General features: G+C 46.3%; 8 protein-coding genes across 8 annotated transcripts; 5 read left to right on the forward strand and 3 right to left on the reverse strand.

Moving 5' to 3' along the window:
* Positions 1–2536: 2536 nt before the first annotated feature.
* F4813DRAFT_197170 (uncharacterized protein) lies at positions 2537–3088 on the reverse strand. Its single transcript, XM_049239513.1, has 3 exons — positions 2821–3088; positions 2657–2711; positions 2537–2588 (listed from the first exon to the last, which is right to left on the reverse strand). The coding sequence occupies exons 1-3, from the start codon at positions 3018–3020 to the stop codon at positions 2577–2579; spliced, it is 267 nt and encodes an 88-aa protein (XP_049096798.1). The 5' UTR covers positions 3021–3088; the 3' UTR covers positions 2537–2576.
* Positions 3089–4623: 1535 nt separating this feature from the next.
* Positions 4624–6783, forward strand: F4813DRAFT_369555 (putative glucokinase). The gene is made up of 3 exons (XM_049244434.1): positions 4624–5106; positions 5162–5241; positions 5292–6783. The coding sequence occupies exons 1-3, from the start codon at positions 4860–4862 to the stop codon at positions 6699–6701; spliced, it is 1737 nt and encodes a 578-aa protein (XP_049096799.1). The 5' UTR covers positions 4624–4859; the 3' UTR covers positions 6702–6783.
* Positions 6784–6813: 30 nt separating this feature from the next.
* On the reverse strand, positions 6814–8829 carry F4813DRAFT_369556 (acyl-CoA N-acyltransferase). The gene has a single exon (XM_049244435.1). It carries the CDS (start codon positions 8570–8572, stop codon positions 7394–7396), a length of 1179 nt encoding a protein of 392 aa, XP_049096800.1. The 5' UTR covers positions 8573–8829; the 3' UTR covers positions 6814–7393.
* Positions 8830–9187: 358 nt separating this feature from the next.
* Positions 9188–11537, forward strand: F4813DRAFT_369557 (uncharacterized protein). The gene is made up of 2 exons (XM_049244436.1): positions 9188–9826; positions 9921–11537. The coding sequence occupies exons 1-2, from the start codon at positions 9755–9757 to the stop codon at positions 11073–11075; spliced, it is 1227 nt and encodes a 408-aa protein (XP_049096801.1). The 5' UTR covers positions 9188–9754; the 3' UTR covers positions 11076–11537.
* On the reverse strand, positions 11445–12398 carry F4813DRAFT_369559 (peptidyl-prolyl cis-trans isomerase-like 1). The gene is made up of 2 exons (XM_049244437.1): positions 12214–12398; positions 11445–12069 (listed from the first exon to the last, which is right to left on the reverse strand). The coding sequence occupies exons 1-2, from the start codon at positions 12244–12246 to the stop codon at positions 11614–11616; spliced, it is 489 nt and encodes a 162-aa protein (XP_049096802.1). The 5' UTR covers positions 12247–12398; the 3' UTR covers positions 11445–11613.
* A 145-nt stretch (positions 12399–12543) lies between these two features.
* F4813DRAFT_369560 (signal peptide peptidase-domain-containing protein) lies at positions 12544–15032 on the forward strand. The gene is made up of 2 exons (XM_049244438.1): positions 12544–13988; positions 14051–15032. Exons 1-2 carry the CDS (start codon positions 13042–13044, stop codon positions 14931–14933), a joined length of 1830 nt encoding a protein of 609 aa, XP_049096803.1. The 5' UTR covers positions 12544–13041; the 3' UTR covers positions 14934–15032.
* Positions 15033–16529: 1497 nt separating this feature from the next.
* Positions 16530–17744, forward strand: F4813DRAFT_398772 (uncharacterized protein). Its single transcript, XM_049248094.1, has one exon. The coding sequence runs from the start codon at positions 16648–16650 to the stop codon at positions 17524–17526; it is 879 nt and encodes a 292-aa protein (XP_049096804.1). The 5' UTR covers positions 16530–16647; the 3' UTR covers positions 17527–17744.
* An 854-nt stretch (positions 17745–18598) lies between these two features.
* Positions 18599–20424, forward strand: F4813DRAFT_369562 (4'-phosphopantetheinyl transferase). The gene is made up of 2 exons (XM_049244439.1): positions 18599–18814; positions 18881–20424. Exons 1-2 carry the CDS (start codon positions 18722–18724, stop codon positions 19748–19750), a joined length of 963 nt encoding a protein of 320 aa, XP_049096805.1. The 5' UTR covers positions 18599–18721; the 3' UTR covers positions 19751–20424.
* The last annotated feature ends 395 nt before the right edge of the window (positions 20425–20819 follow it).

The raw sequence follows: 20819 nt of genomic DNA on the forward strand, positions 1-20819 counted from the left end.
TTATAGACGACGCTATTTGGCTACCTCCATATAGGGAGCCTTTTCAGCCGCATCACACCATGGTTAAGCTACACTAACCACACAATTGCGAGGCGGCTTGTGACTCTGACTCGCCTAGGAAATTGGAGTCGCCCTTGCTCTCTTATTATAGAAGATTGCCAGGGTAATCACCGAGGCTCGCAGTTGTGTGGGATGGCACGGCTCGACTTGATTTTGATTGTGACTCTTGTCGGACGATAGACAGCACCAACGTGCCTTTCAGCTGAGGCACCAGTTTGCTATCAAATTAGGATAGCGTGGGGGTGTTCCCTGAAAGAGAAATTGTATTAGAGAAAAGTACCGAGCTAATTATAAGATACACATTTCTGTGCTATCCTATTCTCATCTCTGCTGTTCTCATACAAATGTCTCAGGAGTAGCGCTATAGAAATGGGGGCTAGATCAAAGACGGTTGATATTACGGTTGTTTCTGTCTGTAAGCTAAGATCGCCGAGAGAAAAAGGGGGCCTAGAAGCTAAGGTATGAACTCACGGGAAGACCAAGTATGTATGAACAACCAAACAAGGATATTAATTGCCACCGTACTTTAATAGAACAATTATCGCAACTAAACCCTTATTCTTATCAAATTCACTTCTGTGTAAACTGCACCGTAGGTTTTTACACTTCAACCTCCCCACGCTCTAAGGAATACAAGAGGGGTTGTAATGAAACCATGGCCTGTCAAAGACACGTCGTGCCGGATTTCCATGCAGGCTATCGAGATGCAAATATCGAGATAAGAAAATGATGATTTCTCAGTATCCAATCGACGTCGTTTAGTGGCGTAACAGGGGCGTTTAGCTTTAATGATAATTAGGAGGTAGTCAAGATCTATATAAGATCAGGTGCATTAAGGCCAAGATTTATATAAGCGACGGACGACATTTATCTCCTAGATACATATGTAGGTAGGTTATAAAAAGCATTGTTACCTAAGGTACCCCCTAAGTCCCGGGGTTGTGCTTAGCAGGAGCAGCACCCGTTAGCTGGAATTAACACCTTTAGGCGGATTTCTTGGAGGATCTAGGGATTCATTACCCCTGAGAGACTAGAATATGCCTAGGTATTTCGCAACTCTCAAAGCTCGTAATTTAAGATGGCATAACTCGACGATGTCGTAATCATGGTTAGTATAATGCTTAAAATCATATATATTAACAATCATCTAGGCCAGTTCAAACCTGAGTATTTCTTTATGAGTCTACCTTATCACGACTTGTTTTTGTAGTTACTTGGGGACTCCTTTTATTTCAATTCGAAGTAACAAGGGTCAACCTTGAAAAATGGGCGGGACCCCTTAATTAATAACTCATGCTATAATAGGATTGGCCATATAGCTATAAGAACAACTTCAAAAAAGGACGACTTCCACTTTCTTCTATGTATAGAGAAATTCTTTTAACCCTTGACGAAGATGATGTTAAAAGGCTCTTGGAATACATTAAATTCGCCCTTCACCAACCCTAATAAACATTGTAGCCTCCATATTAGATTGTAGGGACCCTCACATGCGTCGAAATACTCTCAATTCCCTTAATTGAGAAGTCCGATAGGTCTTCGTCCTCTCAGCCTTTGTTTTGGATTAGGAAGGGAATGAGACTGGATGATTTCTAAGACGCCATGTCTCCTCTTTTAGTGATGTGTAAAGGGCTAGCAACATCTGCCCCATCAGAATTTCCACTAATGGCAGTGTGATCCGTAGCCACTTTACGCTAATGAATTGTTCAAATGTGATAACGTCGCCGGCGATCTGAGTAGCAGTGTAGTTGTCCCCGGTCGTGTATGCCATGCTCTCCGTGATATTGCGTACAGTCTCTTTGATACTGGGAGAATTCATCGAGACCCTACCTGTTAGAGGACGAAAAAATACTGGCGAGATAGGCTCCAATACGGTCGTAATCAGTTGGATTTATGGTGAAGATGCTGCTCTGCGGTGCGTTTCCCCAATCAGACGCGATAGAGTACTTTAAGAGACTTCTCATATTATGATTACCGGTGATGGACCAGACGTAGTTGAGTGGAAGTTCATCGAATAATCCCAAAGACATGGTGCCGTTCTCTACCGAGAGGTTTCTATATCTCCGGGCGGACTACTTAATCTTAAACCCTGTTATTTCCGGGTAGTCTATGCCATAGCACCCCAGAGCCCTCTACTCGCAAGATCGAATATTTCCATACGGTATAAGCTCACGGCAGACTTGGTGAAATAAATCCACTTTAGCTGACTAGTGCACGAAGCGACGGGGACGAGGAGAAAAGCTCTGGAGAGGCCAGAGAGTATGGATACGAAAAAATTCAGACTGACTCGGAAGACAAATTTCCAACTTGAAAGTGCTTTCCCCTGAAAAGCATATAGAACCGCTACAGCCATCGCGATGCAGCCTATACTCAAGACAGGCGGGAAATAGTGACAAAGATCACACAAGGACTCCGGAGTTATCGTTTTGGTGTGGCATATTTTCAAGCTTCTCAAGTTGCACCAAGTTTACATCAGTTGATATAACAAGTTATATTGCTACACGAGAAGCTGGCTACTACCTAACAGACTGCGCTGGTGTTCTTAGCTAAACCTGTAATAGGAACCTCCTATAATGATGTCTTAGACTTAACATACCTCCTGAAGATAATGGACTATAGTTACTGTTTCTGAAACAGTAGTGATGATATAACTAATACCATGTTAAGTAGATGAAAAACAATATACGTCACCGTAGGAAGGTCTTAATAAAAGTGAAAGTAGTAAGGCTTGTTTAGATAGTATAAAAATGTAACACGTACAACACCAGGTATTCGCTGGTCGTTACCGACCCAACTACTAATCCGGCGGTATCTGGCTTGTCAAAGGGGGGAGAGCGGACGGGATCCCGAATTTTCCAGATCCTATGGTCGTACGTGGGAGTCGAGGTGTTTTGTTGTGTTATATGCCATGTATTCGTTGTTGGGTTTCCGTCAGGACTTCTTGAAAACCATATAAACATGGCTAACTTTCTAGCAACAGGTATTTAGTTTAAAACATGCCAAAATTATTGACATTGTTATACATTTTAGCAACCTGTGCGTATTCAAAATTAGTGGCTATCAAATAGAATTGTACAATAAGACAAGGCAATTCTATAGATGTTGTCAATGAACTACCGTAGGCTAAGACACTATTATTATTTTCGGCATCTCTTAATATTTATGGGACTTTAGCTTACCTCAACCAACTATATAGCATGTATTTACACTCTTATACACCTGCACTTATATCAAGTTGCTAGACCTAAGCAATTATCTAAATTATTTCATAATATATGTAGACATAAAGGGTCTCTTATTATTCATCCTTCTTATGACATGCCTCGTTAATTGCATAGGTAATTAAATGAGTTATTGTTGGGAAGGAGCTGCCCACTTCAGGTATCGTGAAACGGAGGGGCACACTTACTTCAGGTACCTATGCATTGTACATACTAAATGTCCTTAGCTTCACCGCAATCTTAAATTCTCCTCATTACCTACTACACATCACATCTTCCTATTCAGATAGATATCGTAGCTTCACCTCTGGTCATTCTCGTTACTGTTTTATCTGTTGCGCAGCCACCTAATTCTGACAACTCACCTTTTAAGCTTCTCTGATTCGCTCACAGCCAGCCCGCCGCCGTGGCTCAATTCTCAATTGGCTGAATTCGTCCTTTATCCTATCTCATAAGCTCATCTGAATCCTTGGGGTTTCTGTAGGATGCAGTGTTCAGTTGCAGCGAGTGAACCCTAAGCTTAGCCGTCCACTTGTTGCTCGTGGTTTCGCATCACCCCACGGTGTCCACCGAGGGCCTTGGCCTAGGAATTAACTAACATTAGGTATTCCGGTCGTTGCTCGTGTTGCTCGTGTTGTTGCTGAGAGAAAGTGACCAACTTGCCAATTTGCCTCGGAGGCGTTGGGAGGAGCACGATTCAATTGTGGTGCCAGTATCAACCCCGGCTTTTCCCTCTGGCCACGGGACAAAATCAAATTGATGCTGCTAGGCTAATAATCAGTACCTACCAAACGAAGCGAGGCATTGGGTCTAGACTTGGTTTCCTGCAGGGGTGGATCTCCATGATATCATCGCATCCGTCGCAAGCGACCTAGGTGATCTGCAGGTTGCGCTCATATACGGCCCGGTTACCAATAAATTCAAGCTTGTCTGCGTTATTATTTGCCCGTTGAACCCAATCATCGCGAGCCGGTCCTTTTTACAGGCCACTGGGCAGTACCCTGCACAGTACCCGATCGCGCGACGTCTGCAGCCTGGGGAACGGGGTCTTGATGACGATTCTCCTCCGAGTCTCCAGACTATCACGGTTAACCCCACTAAAGCCCCGCGAAACTCGCCGTGGCTTTCACATTGTCCCAGTACATTAAAGCCTGGCGCTTCAGCGCCAGAGCTGAAGATGATCCCTCGTCGATCTGCATCGCTGCATCGCATAACGATAACACAAACGATAACAATCTAAAGGTCAAAAAGGCCCGACAGCACGACAATAAGGCGGAGATTCGGCCTTCTGTTACATCCATCCGCATATTCTCACTGTTTATTCTCATCCTTGTGCTGGTAAGTGGGATTTTTTTTTTCATAGACCCACGGCTTGGTATACATAGTAGATAAAATATCTACTTATGTGGTGCCCACGGCCCCTATTACTCACCTATTACACACTATGTGGCACTACCTACGTCCTACTATGTATTATACGTATCATAGGCGCTCGGCCCCGCTTTGAAGCATTTTGACGCAATTGGGGTTCTCTTTGCTAATTGCCCCTCCAACTTATAGGTCGCGCAACTTTTCCTCATGAACGTCAAATTTCAATACTCAAGTATCCTCACATCACCCCCTTTCTCTCGTACTATCTCGTCTCCTCCTGCCGTTGCAGTCCAAGAGCCCGTGTGCGAGTCTCCTCAACCATTTCCTACCGCCCCGCCCGTATCTCGCGCACGCACAATGGCGCTCGCACAAGAGACGAAGCGCGTCACCGCGCAGTTTGAGTACACAGACGAAGATGTGAACAAAGGCGTCAAAGAGTTCCTTCGGCAAATGGGTACGACCGTGTATTAATCAGGTTTGGGAATTTAACTAACATAACATAATCATAGGTGAGGGCTTAGAACACGATGGCACGAGTTTGAGTCAAATACCTACATACGTCACTGGCGTTCCCAATGGCACTGAAAAGGTATGGCCGGTATCCTCAGCGTTGCTAACTCATTCGCTTACATGGAAAAGGGGCTATACCTAGCTGTCGACCTGGGAGGCACGAATTTCCGAGTCTGTTCTATTCATTTGAACGGCGACACCACCTTCAACCTGACATACAGCAAAGTAGCGATCCCGAAGGAATTAATGGTCGCAAAGCAAGCTAGCGACCTGTTCTCGTTCTTAGCTAAGCAGATCGAGCAATTTCTCAGAACTCACCATGAAGACCACTTCGAAGCTCACGTGCGCCGGCGGCAGACGGTAAGCACTCCGGAAGGTTACCGGGACGAGCATATATTTCGACTTGGCTTTACTTTTAGCTTCCCAGTCCAGCAGTATGGAATTAACAAGGGAACTCTTATGAGGTGGACCAAGGGGTTTGACATCCCGGATGCTATTGGCAAAGACGTATGCGCGTTACTCCAGCAGGAGATCGATAGGCTTCACCTCCCTGTCAAAGTGGCTGCTCTGGTGAATGATACTGTTGGTACGCTTATGGCTCGCTCTTACACTTCTCCGGGTAAAACATCTACTCTTCTCGGCGCCATCTTCGGAACTGGAACCAATGGTGCCTACGTGGAAAAGATTTCCAACATTAAAAAGCCTGTCGAGGGCGACTACGACAAGTCGACGGGTCTGATGGTCATAAATACTGAGTGGGGCTCCTTCGACAACCAGATGAACACATTGCCGAATACTTCGTACGACATAGAATTGGACAAGAAGAGCGTGAATCCGGGCATCCAGATGTTTGAGAAGCGGGTATCTGGCATGTTTCTAGGCGAGATCGTCCGTCTAGTAATTGTCGATATGCTGAAGAGACCCGAGATCTCGTTGTTCCGCGATGATAATTCTAGTCACAACGATTGGAAGTCTACCACTACGATAGGCCCCGAATCTGGAATATTCCAACAATGGGGCCTCGACAGCTCGATAATGTCCATTGCCGCAGCCGATAACACTCCGGATTATTCATCCCTTCGCCAAGAACTCGAAAAACAATTGCAAATATATGCTGCCTCGCTTGAAGATGCTTTGGCATTCAAAAACGTAGCATACGCTGTTGGACGTCGGGCAGCGCGGCTCTCTGCCGTCGCTCTTGGCGCGATTGTCCTACAGAGTGGTGAGCTAGACAAGTCGACGGATGAGCCGATCGACATCGGCGTTGACGGCAGTCTCGTTGAGCATTACCCCTTCTTCCGGGACATGATCTACGAGGCGCTCGGTGCGATTGAAGGTATTGGTCCGGAGGGAGCAAAGCGAATCCGCATCGGAATTGCCAAGGACGGCAGCGGTGTTGGCGCAGCTTTGATCGCACTCGTTGCTGCGAGTATGGAAAAGAAGGGTATTGTGGATTACTTGAATTACATTAGGAATAGTGTAGTTGAGAGATTTGTGGACGCGATCCCGGAGGCCGGAGAGTCGACAACGGTAGCATGACGAACACGACTCCTAATACGAAGAAAATGAATGTTTATATACCTACAATCATGACCTAATACAATAAATATTATGAAAGTTATATTCTATGTCCTTTACTGTGTTGATAATTGTCAGGAGATGCTTAGATAAGGTCATGAAGTTAATCGGGTAAGTTTTGGACATATTATAAGAGATAGGTTCTTGTAATGATACCCCCCCTATTGGCGTGTTATCTGTGCCTGGGCCCCGTCATACAAGGCTCAATAGCAAACAAGTTCATCACGTATTTTACGAAATAGCACCATCAATTTTTGAGGGGCTGTGAACACTTATAGACAGCCTCAAGGCCTGGGTTCTCATCATTTTCTTCCCCTCTATGCATTGCAACGGGCTCTATAAAAATTGGCGCGACTCAATTCGACTCAACTCCGCCGCGCAACAATATCCTAAACAATATTTCCATCCAGATCACACAAATATACTATGCATAAATTACCGGCTCCTTTGCCTTGCCTTTTCCAACCTTTCCATGCTTGTCCATTGCAGTCGTGCGCACGTAGGCGGCAGACTTACGCCACATATATAACCGTCAAACTCATTCCTCGTTTCCTCTCTGGCTGATAGAGGGATCTTTTATATCCCGTGATAAAACCCGCAGGACCCCAGATTATCTGTTGAAGGTCGGGTCGTGGGGGAAGGTAGATATTTATCTACTTGCCGAAGGCAGCAGCAGGGTACGCGCGGTCCTTCTTCTTCCGTGGCGCGGTGGAGCTGCTCCGCGAACTTGCGTTGCTGGCTGGGCCGCTGGCCGCAGAGCGCGAGGCGTGCATGTCTGCTGGCAAGTCGTTCCATTCCGTCTCCGGCCGCGCGTTCTGGAATGACAATCCTCCCGTACCAGGACTGCGGTTCGGCGAGGGCCCGTTGCTTCTTGGCGGTGCTGAGAGTATACCGGGCCCCGAAGTAGCTGCTAGAGCCGGCGGTGTCGGAGCTTGCCGAGTTAGAAGATTGGCTGCTGCGGCTGTGGTGCTTGGCGGAATCGTTGTTTCTATTCCCGTACTACTCAATGCCGCTGCACCGTTCAATCCTAGGGCCGAGGCAACGGGGCCAATGCTACGCCTCACGATCCAGGCACTGTCGGGTCGCAGCTTGAAGTAGTAACCGTTTACCTGGCCGTGCTTAGTAAAACCGCGCGCAAGGTACCAGCGCAATCCGTCCTCGTTATCAGTCCACACGTGCGCGTACACCTCCTCACAGACGAAGGGGCTCGTGACCGCGGCCCGCACCACATCGTCTAGTAGCGCCGCAGCGAGCCCCTGCTGCCGGTACGGCGAGAGTAGGACTAAAGATTGGATGTACAGCGCGTTAGGCTGGGAGGAAGGAGTCATGGGCTGCGATGAGGACTTCCTCGAGGACGAAGACGTAAACGGGGACGGCTCGGGCCGGCAGACTAGACCCCCGATAACTTTGGGACTGCCATTGGAATCGGACGGGTCAGACCAGAGAACCACACGGCTGAATGCGCCGGAGGAAAGGGGGTCAGAGAGACGCGCGTAGAATGAATCGGGGTAGTTGACGGGTAGGAGGAGAGAGGTTATGCGTCGTAGAGCAGGGACGTGTTCGGGTAGAATTGGCGAGATAGTCGCTTGAGGGTGAAGGGACGGCGGCCTTGTTAGTGGTGCGGTCGTGGGGACTGGAGACAGCGGTGATCTCGGGCCATTCTGTTCAGCTGTTGGAGAGGGGACGGCGGCTACCGACGGCGGCGGTGGAGGAACAGGAGGTGCTGCCTGTGCCCGGGAGACGGCGGGGGGTTGAACGTATGATGGCGTCTTGGGTTGGAAGAAATTCCGGATTGAAGATTGCCCATTGGCGTTAGTGGAGGGAAGAGACATGTTTATTCCAAGTTAAATATCCGATATTACCGTTGTCAGCTGAGAGAGAAAGAAGTTGTTGCCATGGCACGAGACCATAAACACGCAAATATTCGAATTGGCGAGATCCAATACGAAAGAAAAGAATGGCGGCTTAGGCGAGACCGCGTTAAGTGCCTTATGGACCTCGGGCTCGCGCGGCGCATGTAAATTGTAAATTAGTAACCTAGGTAGGGATTACCTAACGAAAAGAGAAAAAAAAAAAACAATGGCTTGGCAATTATCGATAACTCCATTGGGGGTCAGCTTACACTTTATTTTACATAGGTTAGGTAGGTACCGCTGTAAGACGCTACCTATGATTCTTGATTTACATGGTGATTAGGTGGCTTAGTACTAGGAGGAGGGGAAGAAGTTTATGATCCTGTCATAACTGTCATAGCAATTACAGATCTAGGAATAATCCTTTCCCTCATTATGAACCTAATTTATTAGAGTTCCAGCCCATCAACCTTAATATTATAGGTAGGTACGTTGAGGTATTCAATGTACAAATTCAGGTACTGCATGGTATTACGTAGCGCACCTTAAAAGATCCGGGACCCTTCTGCCCACTAATGCATGGGGGTTCCAGTTAGTTGATTCGCTATCGCGGCTAGTTTGTACTACACTGTCAGGCTTACGGGTCAAAAATTCAGCCTCCGGTTAGGTACAGGTAGTTAATACTATTAACTACCTATTTGGAAGGGACGTTCGCCTGGATCCTTCTCCCCGTTCGCGCGCCTGAAAGGAATTAACGATAAAGAAAAAGAAAAAAGAGGACCTCATTCCTCAAAATAAAGCTACTACATACCTACCTAAGCATCGCTGGTGTTTTTAACACCGACAGACAGCAATCGCAATTGAGGACGTTCCTAACCTAGGTACTAAATTAAAACAAACGCCAAAACCTCCAAACCCTCCAAACCCTCCAAAAGTTTAGGGGGTTGTATTCTGGTATTCTAGAGGTGGATACCGTTTACTTGAACTTTTCCCCTACTTTTAATATTTCCGATCCAAACGCCAGCATTTCCATTTATCCCTCCTTTGGAGTTTGGTTTCGCGTAATTTGTCAGCCTTTGGGATCTCGTGCATTTCTAGCCAAAGTCGTCAATACCTTTGATATATTTCGACGTCGGTACGCGGCCACACTGAGTGTTCACCATGGCCTCATTCAATACCGGCAAGGCTGGAGTTCTTAAAGCTCCAGAAGGCGCCGGGAGAATGGACCAGCTTGTGAGTTGGCAGTTTACATGTTTATAACATCTCCCAACATAACTATTATTACAACCCGAGTTATGCGAATACAGCTAACCATGTTGTATTATAGGCGCATGCTATTCTTGATGATCTACTCTACAACATCGTGCACGATTTATTAATGCAGACGCATCGAGAGGAGAAGATTGCTCGCGCCTCAACCGCTGCCATTCGCGTCGAGAAGCTAGCTGCTGACACCTCGGATTCCTCCGCGCCCGACGCTCGGCCAGACGTCAAGGTCGAAACAGACGCGGCTGTTTACGACGAAGGGAAGGTGTTATTGAAGGGGAACCCGCTAGCTACCACCAAGGACATTGTCTGCCCAAGATGCCATCTCCCAAGATTATTATATCCTACAGACGGCAAAGGAGCAAGGAAACCCGACCCGAGCATAATCTACTGTAAGAAACACCCGTACATCGACAAGCCCGGCTACGACATCTACGGTCAAACATGGGTCGCACAAGGGCCAGGGAGGGGGAAGAAAAAGAAGGACATGGAAAAGAAACTAGAGCAAAACTCGGACTCTCAGACGCCAGTTCCAGAAGGAGGAACGGGTGGAGGTGCTGCCTCACGGCCCCCAAACATGCTCTCATTCCCGTCGGCAACCTGCAGCAAGTGCAAGCGCTGCATCCTGGTCACCCGATTAAATAACCATATGGGATCATGTATTGGAAATAGCGGGCGTAATGCCAGCCGTGCGGCCGCGCAGAAGATCAGCAATGGCAGCAACACGAACGGGAATGGCGACGGCACTCCGCCATCTAGTCAGAAGGGCACTCCTCACCCAAGCTCCAGGGCCGGCAGTCCCCATAAGAAGAGAGACAGTGACGAGATAGATGATGACGACGACACAGACAATGACTCGCACAAGAAGAAGAAATTGAAGCCCACGCCCGCGAACGCGGCCAACAAGAAAGTGATTTTTAAACAGAAGAACGCTTCTAGCAACAAGAAAGAAAAGGTTAAGACTAGCTCCTCACTGAGTGTGGAACAAAAGGTGGACGACGACGATGCGGAAGGATCTACCGTAGAAGTTGCGCCAAAGAAGAAGATAACGAAGGTGCCTAGTCCGGCTAAGAAGCTGAAATTAGGAGCGTCAAAACCACTAATATCATCGCCTATGTCAAAGAGCAATGGTAAGACTTCGGCGCCCAGCGGTGGAGGAGATGATGACCGCGAGTCTGAAAGCTCAGGAACATTATCATCCCCGCCGGTTGTATAGTCGAGGGATAACTTCTCGTTGAGATATTAGACAAACCACGATACCCTCCATCCCTCCATCCCTCCATCACGAAACATTACAGACGTCAACTATCCAACGAGAATTCTGGAAATTCTCTTCCGCCTGGCACCTTCACAACTTTCTCATACACTGGCCGCAGCACTGCATTCAAGGGGTTCCGGGGGCTATATTGCCAGCGAGCATATAGGGGCTGGGGTTAGGCAATGTTCTGCATCTGATCCAGATAGGAACATCTGGCGTGCATTATCATAATCATCAAACTGTATCTTTAGAAGGCTTCTTTTGCACATATGTAATTCAAGCCGTCTAGCGGCTAGTGCGAGGGGGGTTACAGTTGACTCGCACATATATACCACGAATGTTATGTGATTTGATTTGATTTGATTTGGTATCTCTACGTCTAATCCGTGAAGCCTTTTCGAACTCCGAAACGCCAACTTATGCATATCGTACATCCTCGTGACCATGATATATATCCTCGCGATAAATGCAACGAATATGATCAAATGTCTGGTCACTAGACGGTCTCCTCGTCATCAAGCACCCTCGCCTTGATAATCTTTACCTCGTCGACAGGCCTATCATCAGCACCCGTCTTCACCATACCCAAGCGCTTCAAAACAGCCAGGCCGCTCTTGACGCGGCCGAAGATGGTATGCTTGCCGTCGAGCCACGGGGTCGGGGCCAGGGTCAGGAAGAACTGGGAGCCGTTGGTATCCTTACCGGCGTTAGCCATGCTCAGGATACCGGCGCCGGTGTGCCGCAGGTCAGGCGCGATCTCGTCCTCGAACTTGTCGCCGTAGATGGAGGTGCCGCCGCGGCCGGTGCCGGTCGGGTCGCCGGTCTGCGCCATGAAGTTGGGGATTATGCGGTGGAAGACGCAGTCGTCGTAGTAGCCGCGCTGGGCGAGGGTGCGGAAGTTGGTGCATGTTCGGGGGGCGTGGGTGGTGTAGAGCTCGAGGATTATGGTGCCCTGGGGGGAGGAGGTTAGTGGGAGAAGAGCTTGTAGGTACCTAGGTAGGTAGGTAGGTAGGTAGGTAGGTAGGTAGGTACCTAGGTAGGTAGGTAGGCAGATATAGATGTGAGTGAAGATGTGAGTATAGACGTGTGTACGTACCATGGAGGTATCGAGGGCGACATTAGTAGTCATCTTGAGTGGTCGGACGTGCGCGGTACAAGATTGGCTCTAGAAGGTAGGTAGGTATATAAGATCACAAGCTTCGGTGTCAATTGAAGCTATTTTGAAGCTATTTTGAAGCTCCAAAAGATGGAGATTCTAATTTGGAGCTTTGGAGGGGCGGTGCCTCGAGTTATTCAATTGGCCGTTCCTGAGTCATGCATTTATCAGTATTTCTCAATACGGAAGGAAACCGCGGATTCCAGGCGCAAAACTGCCTTACGAATAAGCCACATTTAAGTCACACATTTAGGTCATCCAGCTACAAACGGCCAGGTACATATACATATCTTTGCCTTCTTCCACGAACAACACCTTTGTGGACTAGAAGATAATTTATTTGTTTTTGTTTCCCCCAAAATAAATATATCCTCATCATCGGGAATTTGTTTTGTTTTTAGTCCAGACGCAAATTATGTGTACCTAATGCACCCTAAGATCTAACATCTGCGCAGTTCTCCAGGTGAAGACTCTGGATGCTATATACGTTTTCACGGCTTCTCCTACACTCTCGTTCACCAGCTACTAAAGGTTTCCGATGAATTGTTGAAGAGTTAAAAATTCTATATCTCACTTAACCGTTGCTACGTCAAATTTAGAAAGAGTAGAGCCGGTTTGAGGACGTAGCCTTCGTTTTATGCTGCATAAACAAAATTCATACAACAAACAGCCTCTCCTTCACTTTCGGTATCTTTGAACACAATCTTTCGAACCACAACTTCAGCCCATATTGCTTCGTCTCTATTTGACCTCAATACCAAGTAAAACATGGCTAGTGACAATTCGACTCTTCTCGCGGCGAGCGAGATCTTAGCCGCAAACGTCACAGAGTCTCTAGCAGCCAATCAGACTCTTACGGAGAAACTTGCCAGCCTACCAGAAATCCTCTGGAACAATAGGGATTTTTTTCTTCTCGAGGGCCGCATCATCTTCACGGCAATGGCTTGCATTTATATCGGGTCTCAAGCAGCCCTTCGTCGCCCTCCGTCTGCAAATCCCGCCAAGAAGGGTAAGAAAGGAGGCCGGAAAGACCAAGACAGGGAAGATGAGCTTGTTCAAGGCCTTCTGCCTTCTGATGCCATTATGCTTCCTATCATGGCGGGAACGGTCCTCACGGGACTCTATTACTTGATCAAATGGCTTGATGACCCGGAGATCCTCAATAAGATATTGAGAGCATACTTCTCAGTCATGTCTCTTGTCGCCATGGGGAAGCTCCTTGCCGACTCACTAAATAACATTACTGGGTTTATCTTCCCTACCGTGTGGCTTGCAAAGAATGGTAGGTTATACCATATCGACACCTCGAAAAAGGGTCAGTGGTCTGTTAATAGGGACTCCGCCGAGCAAGTATGGGATGACAAGAAGAAAAGTCCTCTTCCATATTGGTGGTCTGAGTTAGGTGTTTCCGATGCGACGAACAATTTACTTTGGGAGATACGTCATCTACTTATGGAAGAATGGACTATTCGCCTCTCAATCCACGGCATTACGAACCAGAAATTTAAAGTCAAGTTTAATGATATTCTTGGTTTTGTCCTTGCCATTCAAGCAAACATAGTATACTATATGACGCAGTCAACCTTCCTATCCAACCTTATGGGGTACTCCTTTTCTTACACCGGTATCATCTTGATGTCTCCAACCACGTTCGCCACTGGAACTGCTGTCCTTTTTGGGCTCTTCTTCTACGACATTTACATGGTTTTTTATACGTAAGTCTCTTGTGTTGTCTATTATTATCATCACAATTCTCTTTGCTTACACTTGAGTACAGCCCTTACATGGTAACAGTCGCTACCAAACTTGACGTCCCTATCAAACTCGTCTTCGAAGGACCCTCTAAAGCTAGTATGCTCGGATTGGGTGACATTGTACTTCCCGGAATCTTCGTCGGGCTATGCCTGCGTTTTGATCTCTACATGTACTACTACCGGCAGCGAAAATTTATTCCCGTAGAGTTAAAAAGTAAGGATGAGTCTTCAGGCCAATCAGTCACTAATACGGAGACACAACGCATGGTAGTCAAAGCGGACTACGTCAGCCCACAGGGGCAATGGGGAGATTGGTTCTGGAGCACAAAATTTGGCAAATTATCAACAGATGCCACGCCTGCACTAAAAGCTGCAACATTCTCTAAACCGTATTTCTACGCCTCTCTAATCGGATACCTGCTCGCTATGGTGGTGACTTTGGTTATGCTATTAGTCTACCGCCATGCACAGCCAGCATTACTATACCTTGTTCCTGGCGTTGTTTTCGCCGCTTGGATTACGGGCCTATTCAGGGGGGAACTTCGCGAGATGTGGGACTACACAGAAGATGGTAGTCTAGATACCGCAGATACAATAGTGGAAGTTGATGGAGATGGAAATGTCATTAATATTGTTCAAAGCAAGGACGAGGCTAAGGAAAACAAGAAGGATGATAGCAAGAGTGACGACAAGGCAGAAGATAAGGTGGATACCAAAGCTAATGATGATGCTTCCCCTAATGTCAAGTCGACCAAACAGAACACCCCCTCCAACGAAGAGGTTGGCGAGAAAGGCGAGCTTAAGGCTGAGAAGGATTCTAAGCCCGAAGCCAAGAAAAATAAGGGCTACCCTGTTTTCCTTTTTTCGATCGAGGTTCCAGCACCCAACGAAACTAGCAATTCATAGAGGGGCACAGATATAGACGTAGTTATAGTTGAAAATACTACATAGCTACACGTGTGAAGTCCTAGCACCAAAATACCTAAATTGACATCCCCAATTGGCTTTAGGTCTAACTTGACGTCCCCAATTGGCTTTAAGTGAATCATGCCATCTGAACATTATAATAAGATTAAATTTATAGAAGCATACCTAGTAATCAGACCACGTAACTAAATGAAACTAGTCGACTAGTTAGGATTATACTTACAGTTATAGACGTGCATATTCTATTTTTATTTTCTCGTGATCATTTCAATAACAAAGGTGACAATTCATGACTAGCCCATTGGTACATTGACAAAAGCCAAGGGGGGACCTTTTCTCTAGGTAAAATAGAAGTACAAGGCCTGTGTATGGTAACTGCTAAGATATTTATTTTACTTTATATCCAAGGTGGATGTTAGTAAGAGTCACTGTGGTTTATTTGTAGGCCTAATACGAATATTTGGTGTATAACATCGACTATAAACATTAGGTAGCTATTCAGACCTCTATAGACGATTTCGAATACTTTATTCTACGGCGTTATAGTATAGCTTAGTAAACTCAATATAAGCTATCATGAACGATATGACTATATGTACGAAATATGTGAGTCCGAGGTTCCTACCCACGAGAGGTGTTATCTAGTCTTAAAAGGGGTGCGAGCTCATAAGCGTCCGTATAGCAGGATCTTTGACAAAAGTTTCAGGCATGAATTTGGGTGGCAATCTGGGCTAGGATAATGACTGTATATTAACTTGGAATATATTCAGAGCTTTTAACCCAGTACGGTTTATATTGTATGAATGTACCTTGGACCTTTTCTGCCCTATACTGTCCCTATAGGACGTCAGCAGGTGCTCTGACTTCCCCAACAGCTTGTAAGTAGCTAGTACATTCTATACTTTTCACTTCAAAATATAGAATCAGAAGTCTGAGAGCAGGTTTAGGTTTCTACTGCCAGGGCAACGGGGTTGATAAATACCCACCCATGGAAACTTCTCATCCTTCTCATTCTTCACACCTTTCCCCCTAAGCAATTTATCTGCAAATTCGAACTGTTCGAAAATACTCAACTGCTTGAAGATACTCAACTGTTCGAACATAATTGCTCGAATATCGAATATACTCAACTACAATCACAAAGCCATCACCGCCTACTAGGCACATCATTCGAATAATTTTACTCTCATTACTATTCCCATTTCAATTGGCAAGCAAATATAGAGAATCAACTACTATAGAGACCATTCTTGATCTACGATTATATATTGTTTATCCCTGACTAGTTTCCACCTGCTACCTAACGCCTATATCTTGGGTCACTATCAGCAACACTTATACGCCGTACGGCACTATCGTTGTATATTTTATATACACACACTACTACTATCATACGAAGGTATACACGCCACTGTCAACATACACAACAAAGCACTCCTAACATATATCAGCATAGAGAGATATAGTCGTATTAACTGTCTATATACTCGGCTATACAAAAATACGGGATCCAAATAGAGATCATTTTTACCAAGGAACACCTACAGCCTACTACAGCAGGCAATTAATTCGACTATCCTATCTAATCATACATTTCATCTATTGAAATACATTACCCCTTTATTGAAGTCACCCTCTACTTGATAGCCGCCTATCAAATACCAATTAGAAACACCACTGAATAATCAACACAATGGATACCTACACTACTACCGACATGTCTAACAACGCTCACGCCATAAACCCCGAGGCCGAGCAGTCTATGTACTCGATGCCTACCACAGAGTTATCAAACGGCAACATGGAGACTACCACAACTCCATTGGGACCAGTAGGAATCAAGCGCGTGTACGATGAGGCCTTCGTCACGCCGACGCAGGAGGACAATGACCAACGGGGCCACCCGATCAAGCGTTGCCGTCCGGCTTCGGCTGAGCCTACCTCCACAGAGATGGTCTACGCTTCTGCTTCTAACACTATCACCCCCCGGCAGAAGTATCCCTATACCCCTCCCACCATCACCACCACTCCTACCACCACTGCTATCGATTTCTCCGGATATGACTTCGATTTCCCCGACTACGACTTCAATGCAGGAGACCATGACGAGACCTTCGTGTATAACTCGGATCCATTAGACCCTGAAGATCTTCGCGATATAATCGACAATAACTTCGTGAAAGTGATCGCGGAGATATATCCTGATGAGTCCTACACCGGGTTCGGCGGTATGATTAATATTGGCCTGGAGAACCTCGCTAGGGTCTTCGCGCCGGAGATGGTTGGCGATGGTGAAGACTCAGACTCAAAGGAGGAATGCCAGGGATACCAGGTGAATGGGGTGGCCGAGGAGGTCAAAGAGACTGAGGAAGTTCAGGAGGAGAAGGTGTACACGGAGGATGAGGAAAGCTCGGAGGACGACTCGGGATATGACTCGGGATATGACTCGGAAGAGGAATCGGAAAAGGAAATGGAAGAGGAATCGGAAGAAGAATCGGAAGAAGAATTGGAGGAAGAACCGGAGGAAGAAGAATATGAGGAAGAGGAGTCGGAGGTCTCGGAGGAGGAGTAAAGCTCCCTCTTTCTCAACAGGATGCTAAAGTCTCGCTTACGACGACACGAAGCACAAACGATGGTTTACAGGACTGAAATTGTTTTATGCCACTATCATGTATTATGCTACCATGATAACCTCATGGGTTAACATATTGGTTTAGCTTGGTGGCTGTTTATCAACGGGGAGGAAGTTTTCATGTTTGGCTTTGGTTTTGAATAAGGGGATATAATTTGGATTGCATTTCATTGCATTGGACAGATACGGAGTCCCGGAGAAGGCTACTATTTATGCATAGTGCCTTTGGGAACAATAATACGAATGTCATTATAGCGGTGGAAAATTACAAGTCCAAACTGTCGTTGCTGTTTATACATAGCTAGGTAGTTAATGCAAGAGAATAAAACATAAGCCCGAGGTTTACACCACACCCTATTTCTATAAGACTTTTAATTATTATACAAGTCATATACTGTTAAAAACCATTGATCCTTGCATTTTACCCTCTTACGAGGGCGTTGCGCGTTTTTCATATACTTGATCTTAGTAGACTCACCCCTAAATCTACCCCTGAGCCACTTATACCCTAACAATATTCAATATTCCAACTCCTTTTTCATTTATTTCTTGCTACTTCTTATAAGGCAGGAAAGATTCGCATAAGGTAGCAAGGCATGTGTTTAAAACAGGAAGTTTTTGACACAACATAATATTCTAAGGTAAATAAAAAAAGATAAGAAAAAAAGGGTAAAAAAGGTAAATATAAATAAATAGGTAAACATGTGGTCGGATGTGTTTCTAGTAGAGATGATAGATTTCTAGCAGTGGGTCTAGGCTTATGTCAAGCTTAGTGGAAAGTCTATTCAGCGGACTCTGGTGCTACATAGTATCGGTAGCCGCCGCCGCTATGTACCCATCAGCGCTGTCACTCAACCACCAATGCAAATGGCAAGTAGGAACAAGTACCTACCTCTTCCACCAATTCTAGAGCCAATAATGAATTAGAATGTTGCACGAAGGAATTGATGTGCCATAGCTGCATAAGGACTTTTAGGTAGTTTAAAGTGAGATAAGGTAAGATAGACCCGATCGAACTTCTTTCTTCTCATGTTTTCATGTTTTCACGTTTTCTATAACTATAACTAACTGAAGTTGTAAACCTGCTAGCTACAACTTGAACCTCCTCACCATTCCTAACCCAACAAAAAACACCATGGGATCGGGTAAAGTAGAGGTCATACAATACCTTGTCGACACCCGTCAATTATGGCCCGGGGCGACCAAGACAAAAGACCTCGAGAAAGAGGTATGAGCAATTTTAACTTCGTTTTTGTCCTGCGACGGGTAGATTAAACAACTCACGTCAGTCTAGGCGTCGCGCGCATTGGCCCTCCTCACTGAGGATGAGAAGAAGGCAGTGCTAAGATATTATTTTGTCGCCGATGCGAAGATGTCGCTTGCTTCGCATCTGCTTAAGCACTGGGTCGTCAGCAAATATGCTGGCGTTTCGTGGTGGGATACTAAGCTGACGCGGGACGAAAAGACTAAGCCCGTCTACGTAGACCCTGCTACGGGCAAGCAACCCGTCGCGTTCAATGTTAGTCACCAGGCCGGCATCGTCGCTCTCGTAGCTGTGGCCGGGTATGACGGTAAAGTTGATGTTGGGACAGATGTAGTTTGTACGAGCGAGCGTCGTGCGCGCGACTATAAGGTTATCAATACGGAGGGCTGGGGTAGTTTCGTCGACATGCACTCGGATGTATTCGGTCGGTCGGAGGCGGGCTACCTGAAGGGTGACCTGTTGAGCACACAGCCAGGCCTGCCTCCGCTGGCACGCGGCGATGAAATCATCGACTTCAAGCTGCGAGCCTTCTACACGCTCTGGTGCTTACGCGAGGCCTACGTTAAGATGACGGGCGAGGCGCTCCTGGCACCATGGCTCAAGGACCTCGAGTTCAAGCACTTCCGGGCTCCGCACCCCGGCCAGGGGTTCGTGCAACTACCGGATGGCGAGGTCGTCGAGAAGCAGGAGATCATCAAGGACCACGAGATCTTGTTCCACGGGAACAAGGTCGACGATGCAAATATCTGCCTGCGCTCCCTAGGGCCGGACTACATGACCTGCTCTGCCATCCGGACCCCGGACCGCAAGGAAGACGCCCTCAGCTGGGACTTGGGACCGTACGAGTTCCTGCCGATGAACCAGATCTTGTCTGACGCGGAAGACCGGCTAGACGACTGATTTGCTGGACCGGGTCATCTTGTGCATTACGAAGATTACGAAGTTGATTTGAGGGTATTAATGAAACGCGTGTTCTCATATAGGATGCTTTTTCATACGGTCCTGAAATATGAACATTTCCTAGTCACTAGACCACATCTCTTTTCTATCTAGAGTAGTTGCCTACCGGACCTAGGTTCCGTTGGATTGCCACTGACCAGCCGCAGCCTAGGCGGCGAAGATGGTGTGTGTCGATAGCCTTGCTACGGCTTTTACATAGAGGAGGGTTGTGGTCACATCGCTCTACAACCGACTCCTGCAAGGTGATGGCAGTATGCGCCAGATGATCTTCGTTTGAGACTACCTAACATGACTTTTTTGTGGCACTGTAGTTCATCGTGATATTCACTAGTTAATCTAGATTTGGCCATATGGTTTGTTGTAGCATTTCGAGGCGCGAGACTAATTATAACTAATGCACATACATAAACATGTTGCTATATTCACTTTGTATTGTAAGTTGGGCTAGAGTCTAAGTTGGGGTTGTGAATGTTTATGTAGACTTTATTCAATGATCATGTTGAGAAATACCAAATAGTATTTTCTCTTAGTTGTGGGATGCGAACCTTGGTGATGCGTTAGGTACCTACCTAGGTTAGGTACATGTAGCTTTAGAAAACGAGATATATAAATCTATACTTTATCTACTTACATGTGCCTACCTAGCTTTTCTGCGTATTTTAACTTACAGCAATGCTCTATTTCACGGCATGTGGTATAGGTACCTTATGTAGAAGGAGAAGGAAAGAAAGGTACCTACCTACCTATTGATGTAGAGGCACTAGGTACATGTACCTATCAGGGTCCAATACCGTGTAATCACTGTATAGCACCGTATATACTTACTGTACATTATACGTGTCTTAATCTTTAGCGTAGCTTGTTCCATTGGTGGGGGATGTCCCCTCCCTGAGATTGGCGTCTCGTTCAATTTCTGGATTTCTACACTAGGATTGGAGACGGAAGCTGCACCACTCGAACAACTCGAGCTAAAAACAACTTGGACCTAAAAACGTCATTTCTGGTGACG

The sequence above is a fragment of the Daldinia decipiens genome (genome assembly GCF_022478715.1).
Source record: "Daldinia decipiens strain CBS 113046 unplaced genomic scaffold F4813scaffold_34, whole genome shotgun sequence".
Taxonomy (NCBI): domain Eukaryota; kingdom Fungi; phylum Ascomycota; class Sordariomycetes; order Xylariales; family Hypoxylaceae; genus Daldinia; species Daldinia decipiens.